The sequence below is a fragment of the Crocodylus siamensis genome, chromosome 5, assembly GCF_052110815.1.
Source record: "Crocodylus siamensis isolate JL-2025a chromosome 5, ASM5211081v1, whole genome shotgun sequence".
NCBI lineage: Eukaryota > Metazoa > Chordata > Crocodylia > Crocodylidae > Crocodylus > Crocodylus siamensis.
This window is the reverse complement of record NC_143399.1, coordinates 171,584,708-171,592,770: the sequence shown is the minus strand read 5'-3', so window position 1 is coordinate 171,592,770 and position 8,063 is coordinate 171,584,708. Positions and strand designations below refer to the sequence as shown.

Genomic DNA, 8,063 nt, shown 5'->3' with positions numbered 1-8,063 from the left:
TCCCACCCCTTTCCCCCACTGGAGAGGAAGGCAACACTTCTGCCCTCCCTGCCGTGTCACAGCCCCAGCCTCTGCCCCCCTGTCCTCACCAAATGTCCAGGATTTTGCTTTGCTCCACTGGTGGGAGCAGGGGGAGGGCAGTTGGAGGCACCAGGGGGCACCACATGGGTCTACACACACCTCTGCAGCTACAGGCAGGTGCATCTATGCTCCCTGCTGCTTCCCATTGCCCTCCACCTGCTCCCACAAGCGAAGCAAAGCAAGATCCTGGACCTTTGGTCAGATTTAAAAAACGCAACTGGACGGAGGTCAGAGGGCTCAAAAAGAGGACATATCTGGGAAAACCCAGACATATGGTAACCCTATTTAATGTCAGTTTTAACATCACTCAGCAAGAAAAAATTGGTTCTCCTTGGGACTGCTTTTTCTGTTTTTTTCCTTCCCACCCTCTGCTCTGTTCCTTCCTTGTCTTTGTATCTTTGTTCCTTTGTTCTCTGTGGATTTCCTTCACTTATTATACCATTTCACATTTCCCACCTTTGCGTCCAGCAACTAAGTAGTTGACATGAAGGTATTGTTTTAGTTGGAACTTCAAAGAACTTACCAGGGGACAACACATTTCACATCATTGAGAACCAGGTTTCAGAGACAGAGCATGTCTCTACATAGGGAAATGTACCAGCATTACTGTGCTGCTGTTCCTGTGCTGGTATAACTTTCTACAGTGTGAATACGTCCTCTGGAACACACAAATACGTCCGGGTACGTGCATGTTATGCATGTTATGGAAGCCTGTCCCTACCCCAAAGAGTTTAATTTTGCAGATGGCCTGTGCCCAATTACCTCAGTGCTAGTCTAGACAAAGAGCATTTTAAATTGAGTTAACACTTCTTAGTATCCAGCCAAGGTGCATGTTCATATGAAACATAATTGTGTTAGTGTATATCAAAATACAAGTTGTATACACTGGGGTTTTGAAATGTGTTAGCTGAAAAGGTGGGTTCTTTTTAAATATTCACTTTGTAACCTAGTATAGCCATACCCAGACTTCATCTCCAAAGGTTGAAATGATTCGTTTCCCAATAATTCAGTCTGACTGAGTCTGTTTAACATGATCAAAAGTCCTGGACACTTGTTATGATGGCAACTGGGTCATTTAAAGCCACTGGGTCTATTTTTGAAACATTGAAGAGCCCAAGTCGGTTGTAACTGAAGAGCTCAGTGTGTATGGCATAGGCCTTGTTGTAGATTATCATCTCATCTGGGAAGAGATGCCTGCAACCTCAACCAAGCAGCAGCCTGCTTTGAAGTAAAGTGTCTGGGTGCAAGAGCTGGAGTTTTATAGCGGTAGGGACGGGACTCAGAGGGAAGAAGGGGATGTGAAGTTGTGGCGAGGGCTGGACTTCAAGGGGCTGTTGTGTAGGTATTGGTTAAGTCAAGGTAAGATGGCTCCTGTGTGGGATGTGTAGGGGAGGGGTGCACGATGCCTCACATTTTGTTTTCCTATGTACCTGATAACAGTATAAATGTAAGAAACACGTTTAATTGTAGTTGGGTCATACCTTTGTGTCTCGTTGGCTGATACTGGCTTTTGTATATGTTAAATTGTATGGGATGTTGGTTGTCATGTTTGGTATTATATAATCCTTGAAAATTGTATGTTGTCTCTCCTTCTGTTGCGGTGGTTTTAGACTGTCTGGCTTTGTTTGTTTTCTAACAAAATGTTAAAAAAAAAAAAAAGTCCCACCCTCCAAGCAGGGAAGAGCCCGCGGCGGGAGCACAAGGGGAGCAATCCCGGCCTCCAAGGGAGACCTGCAACTTCTGGGGACGGGCCTGTGGCTTAAGGACCGGACTCTTCAGTCACCTCAAGCCCCGTCTGGGAGCGGCGGCAGGGATCGTCCTGCAATCGGGGGGTCGCTGCCCACATCCCGAGGAGCCTTCAAAACAGGCTTGTTAGCAGGGGGCAGCCGGCACCGCCCGCCAGAGCCCGGGAGCCTCCCCGGCGCGGGGGCGGCCGCGTTGTCGCCCCGCCGCGCGGCTGCAGGTCAGCGGAGCCGAGGCGAGCTCCGGCCCCGCCCCGGGCTCCCCGCCGCCCAATGAGCGCGGCGCGGCGGGGCGGGGCGGGTGCAGCCCGGCTCCGAGCTGGCTGAGACGCCGCAGCTGCTCGCCCGGCCCGGCCCCGCGCAGCGCCCCGGCCCGGCCCCGAGCCGCGGCAGCGATGAGCGGGGCGGCGGCTGCCTCGGGCACCGCTTAGGACCGAGCCCCGCCCCGCGCCGCCCGGGAGCCGAGCGGAGGCGTCTCCCTGCCCCGCGGGGCGGCCCGTGCCAGCGCGCTCGCAGCCGCCGCCTCAGCCGCTGCGCTCGTTGCCGGGCGGGGGCGGCCCGATGTGCGACACGCTGGACGCGCCGGCCGCCGAGAAGATGGGCAGGATGAAAAAGTTGCGCCGAACTTTGTCCGAGAGTTTCAGCCGCATCGGTGAGTCGGGGCCGGGGCCGGGGGGGCGCTCGGGGTGAGGCCGCGGACGAGGGGCGCCGTGCGGGTCCCCCCCGCTCTCCCCGGAAGACTTTGCCCGCGCCTGCTTGGGCTCCGCCGGACCCCGCTCGGCTGCCGAAGCGCAGTCCCGCTTCCATGCCCCCCTTTCTTGGGCGTCTCTCGGCCCCTGCTCTCCGGGATCTGCTGCCAGTCTCTCCACTTATTTCCTTTTTTCTTAAAAAAACAACAAACCAAGCCCCATCCCCTGAATAACGTTTGAGAAGGAACAAAGATCTCTGGGCTGCTGCTTCAGCAGGCATCTGCCGCTGGACTGGCTGCACATTGAGTTATCTCTGATTTCTTTCTTTCTTTCTTTCTTTTTTTTTAGTCAATCTTTCAGGGCTGTGCAGAGCGCCCCAGACAAAAGAGGTGGCAAAACAAATGATTCCCCATTGCCCCTCATTCCCCTTTTCTCACAGGACGTCTTTGACATTCCTTCAAAGCTGAGGTGCAGACAGCAGATGATAGGAGATCAGTAATAGTTAGGAGGGGAGACAAAAGAAGCCTGTCTGTCATCTCCTGCTGCTAACCCTTGTCAGTCTCTCCCTGAGCTAAAACACCTAGAGATTGTGTTATCTTACCAACACCTCCCGCCTGACCTTAGTTATCTTCTTCTGGTACCATTAACCTGATTTGTTTTTGGCACCCATTTGCTTTTTGCCTTTAACATTGTCCTGTGCCGGTCCTCCTGGGGTGCTTCAGTTTCATGCTCTGGGCTTAAATTGATCTTTTTCACTCAAATTGGCATTTTCGATTCTTGGTACAATAGGCTGTTCTTGATCTAGCGGCTGAAGTCTGAGTCAACTACTATGTCATTGTTAGTTGCTGCTGACAGCATGAGACTAATCACTGACAGCCAGTGAGGGAGCATTGCAACTTGGAGTTGTCTTGGCTGGCTTTGTGTCCCCTCCATCCCGATTTTGAGCTGGGGTTAGAGCAGCTGGACGTCTCCTGGATGTTGTGCTGGTTGCTGGTGGCCCTGAGGGGCTGATATAGCAGCCTGGAATGACTTGGCACAGCCACACCCCCTTCTCTTTGTCATTCCTCCGACACCAACTAAAGACACGAGGATGGCTGAAGAGCTGTTACCGCTCTGCCAGATGATTCCCATACAGTGGTTTGATCTTTTTGTGGTTGGTGGTGCCAGTTTTAGAGGGGCTTTGTGCCAGAGGCAGAATGTGAAGTGCACTGGATGTAGGAGAGAATTGCAGCATGTTGTAGCCTCTTGATAATACACATCAAAAAGATGTTGAAATAGTGTAATACTGGGGAGGGTGTGTGTGTGTGTAATAATAATAATAAAAATGCAAGTCAACAGCTTTCACACTCTCATTTTAAAGAATTGCTGGTATTTAAGTGAAAGAAAAGATCTGAATGCAGGCACTTTTCCCTTGTTTTTTCTGGGACAAAAAAAGGAGTGGAAAGAGCTAATTTGTATTTGTGAAGCGAAGGGGAAAAGTGCTCCAAAGGTGAATGCCAAATTCCAAATCTGGAACAAATATTTATAGCCCTATTATATTTTCTTGTATCACTGTGAAAATAGTATGCATTTATAATCACATACACATCCAGAACAAATAATGTGCTTTTTAAAAATAATTTATGCTTGCTTATATATGTATCTCTTTGACCTGATTTATCAGGTAGATGGTAGTTCAAAATAAATAATTATTGAATGACTTGGCTTTGCTTTTTTTTAAAAAAAAAAATATTTATTTATTTATAAATCAAAGACCATTGTTGGTTTTTAACCAATGGGTGTCCAACACTGGGCTTCTGGATAAAGCCCTTGACTGTAAAGAGTGCTGTGCAAGCTTAATTTATGCTGGGGGCAGCCCCACTGAGTGCAGGTCTCTGCAGTGTTGGGGCTAAAGTGAGCTGGCTTCTACAAGTCTTACTGCAGTGCAGCTTCTTGGTGACTACCTCTTCAGAGCACCAAGTCACACGGATCCTCATCCCAAGCTCATTGGATTCCTTAGTCAGAATCCAGTATTGTTTACTGGACTTTGAGTCAGGCCTTTTCAGAGGAGTTTTAAATTTAAACTCATCTTGGAAAAAATTGGTTCAATTAAGTACATAAAGAATGAAGTCTATTAATCTTTGGAGACAGCAAGGGGTGTTACAAACACATAGCTGCTTGTTTTATGTACCACTGTGCATTTACTCAGTAGATACTGGCATGTGAGCTAGTTTCTTGAGTTTATTATCATATCTAGGTTTGTTTTTCATGCGCTGATGCCCTAAATTGCTACACATGAGATGTTTGAATTACATGTTTTAGAGTTCATGCCAACTGCACTTCCCTCTTTATGTAATGCAACTTTATCTATTTCTTCTTAAATATAAAGACTTTTTTGAGTTTACTTGGGACCTTTGGCCTGGGTTTGCTGCACAGATTTGCTGTATTTTGTTTGCGGTAATCCCAGGGTGCATAGTTCACACATCCCATGTGCAGGATAAAAGTTCATTTAGTAATTTTGTTATTAAGATCCAGCTACACCTATCAAACTTCTCCATATACAGTTAGTCATGTTTTGGCCTTGGCCATTTAGCTGCTAGAATGTTTTCAGTTACACTGGTATTCATACATGAGTATGGGGTTTGTGGACAGTCACTCTCACATTGCCCAGGGCCCCAGAAACACACAGACACGTACAACCCAATGCAGCTTGGCCTTCAGATAACTTTCACTGGTATCCCAGGAAGTTTAACATTGAGGTAAGCACTGTTCTGAACGTGCACTTAGAGGCTAAAGACAGGAAAAGTAAAACAACCCCAGAAGTAGTCTTTTAAATTCTAATTTCCTGGGTTTTTGTTCATGTGTGGGTTTTTTTGCCTTTTCCTGAGGATGTAATATTTCCTGGTGGGATTATACTTTTAGTAACTAGTTAAGGTTAATACAATTTTGGTGTGTTTTTTGTTCCGAAATCCATCACTTCTCCCCAAATAGGCTGAATTCCAGGTATGGCAGGTCTCCCACAAATAATGATTTGTTAAAAGACGGAATGTTCTTTTTACCTTTCTTGTTGTTCTGCTGTAGCTTCCTTATGGGTTTTGCATGGTATTTTTTGAGTAATAGAATGAAATGTAAAGTAACACTGTAAATATAATAATTTGCATAATTTATAAATGTTCAAACTATCTGAATCCAGTAGTTAATGACTTAGACCATGACACACAAGGACCTTGAAAGTATTAATAGTCATTATGAATAGTCATTCTTAGAACATCGATATAGTAGTTCAGATTTTTTCCTTTAATAGATATTATTGGTGTAGAGCTAATGGCTTTTCAGAAATTAGTCACCAAGCATAATGGTTGTCATGCTGGAAAGCTGTAATTTACAGTTATCTGAGGGAGTTTATCATATCATATGAGGCTTTTTGCTAAAAGTTGCTCATAGACTTCTTAAACCTTATGGTCTTTCTTTAATGTTAGTGTATGTAAGTGTTATAACCCTTCTGGCACATTACTTAACTCTTGATGGGAAAGGGGTGCATGGAAGGTGTGTGTGTTGCTGATGAAGAAGGGCACCTGTGCCTGAAAGCTTGTAAAGAACAATTTTTCCAACTATCCAGTTGGTCTAGTAAAAGATACCACACTTACCCAAATAAACTTGTCTGCCTGTTGTTGATATAACACTCTGACTTTAGACGGTACTTTCTGGTGCATAAAATATGATAAAGAATAAAGACTGCCCAGAAGAAAAGATGTGTATTTATCAATGCAAATAATTTAAGGTTAGTTATTTATGTATAAGACTTGACCCCGAGCCTTGGCTATGCCAGATCCTCCCTGGTGCAGCCAGATTGGAGACGAGCTATAAAACCATCTTTGTTATCTCCAGGGCTCAGTTAAGGGGTCACTTCAGTGTCTAGCTTAAACTAAGGTAGCCTCTGGAGCCATTACAGTGTACTCTGTTATAACATTGCATATGAACTGAAAAAGGCCATTAACTTACCTGGAGTGCACTTTTCCCAACCCCAGTGTAAACAATCAGTGTTCCTTAAGTACTGAGTACTGTCGGTACTATGGCATTAGCAGCCTTGAAACTGCCTAGCTCCCCTCCTTTTTAAGGTTTGTAATAATCACTATGGGGGCTGCTATTGGAGGCCTTGAAAATGAGGGGAGAGAGCAGCTGTGAAGCTGACTAGCTCCTGTCATTTCTCAGGACTACTAATAGCAGCCTTTTGACAGCTGCTTCCCCTTTACTGTTTCTGGTGTAGTTAAAGAGAATACGATTAGTTACAAAATGGACTGTTAAACTTCTGGTTAATGTGCAGTTAACTGGGGTATAATTCAGTTACAAAGTAGGCAATGAATCTGAACATGCTATACACTTGAGTGGTTTATGCTCTTAGCCAGTATGCAGACAATTGGAGTTTGTGGCTGTATGAATAATAGGCAGCGAATAGAAACTTCACTGGGATATGCAGTTAAGTGAATGATGTACATATCCGTATAATACCTACAAGTGAACTCCCCCCACCCCCGCTTCATGATCCAGTGCCTGTGCTGCCTGCATAGGCACCCATTCCAGCTGGTTCAGGATCCACACCACACATGGCTGGTCCAAGATTGTGCCACATGTGATTTCTGCTTCAGCCAGTCTGGGACCTACATAACATGCAGTGCACATGGATGCCTCAAGTAGCACAGCTCCCAGATTGGCTGTAGTGGGCACCATGTGCAGCATGTGTTTTGGACTAGCCAGGGTGGGTGCCATGTGGATCATAGTCCTGGACTGGTGGAGAGGGTGCTGCATGCATTGCGGATCCTGGATTGGCAGAAGTGAGTGCTGTGTGTCTCTTAGGCCCTGTGTGTGGGGCTGGTCCAGCAGTGTGTGGGACAGCTTGGGTGGGGGCCAGATAATGGGACTCCACAGGCTGTATCTGATCCATGAGCCATATCTTTGATATCCCTGCTGTAGGTGAATAGCATTGTTGCAACATGGTCCCTGTACCTGGGGACTAGCAGACAGTGGTGTACGTCTCGTTCAGGGATCAGCAACCTTTTCAGGCTGAAGGTTGGACTGACCCAGTTTGGGTAAGAGGTGTGTTGGTGTCTGGAATATGGGTGTTAGGTTCTAGCTGCCACCACCACTTTTCCCAGCAACTGTACGGGGAAATTGCCCAACACTGCTGCTTTTCCCTGCAAGGGGCCATTGCTCATCACTACAGAGGCCAGGAAAAACAACTGCTGCCAAAGCCCTGTGCTGCTGCAGGAAAAAAACATTGGCCAGATTCAGTCCACAGGTTGTAGGTTGCTGACCCCATGTCTAGTTATACTCCACCATCTCTCACTGTAGACTGGCCCATAATATCTACAGTACCTGTTCTTGAGAGATTATTTCACTATGCTGGAACACATCCTGCTTCGAACAGTCTGTCTTTGCTCATTCATCCTACAGTATTTGCAAACTGCTGGATGACAGTCTGGACGTGAAGTGTACTGAAAAAAGTTTGTACTACTTCTGTGCTGATTTAAGATTTCCTGTATTGGGATTGCAGCTTTTTACTGTTCAGTGGATA

The 8,063-nt window shown here is 46.4% G+C and overlaps 1 protein-coding gene across 1 annotated transcript in view; it reads left to right on the top strand.

Annotated features, from left to right (window-relative positions):
* Positions 1 to 2,121: 2,121 nt before the first annotated feature.
* The window catches only part of CDK14 (cyclin dependent kinase 14), a 614,101-nt gene continuing 608,159 nt past the window's right edge, over positions 2,122 to 8,063 (top strand). The window contains exon 1 of the mRNA XM_090047105.1: positions 2,122 to 2,475. Within this exon, the coding sequence (XP_089903231.1) occupies positions 2,385 to 2,475 (91 nt within the window). The 5' untranslated portion in view covers positions 2,122 to 2,384. The remainder of the gene's footprint in view (positions 2,476 to 8,063) is intronic.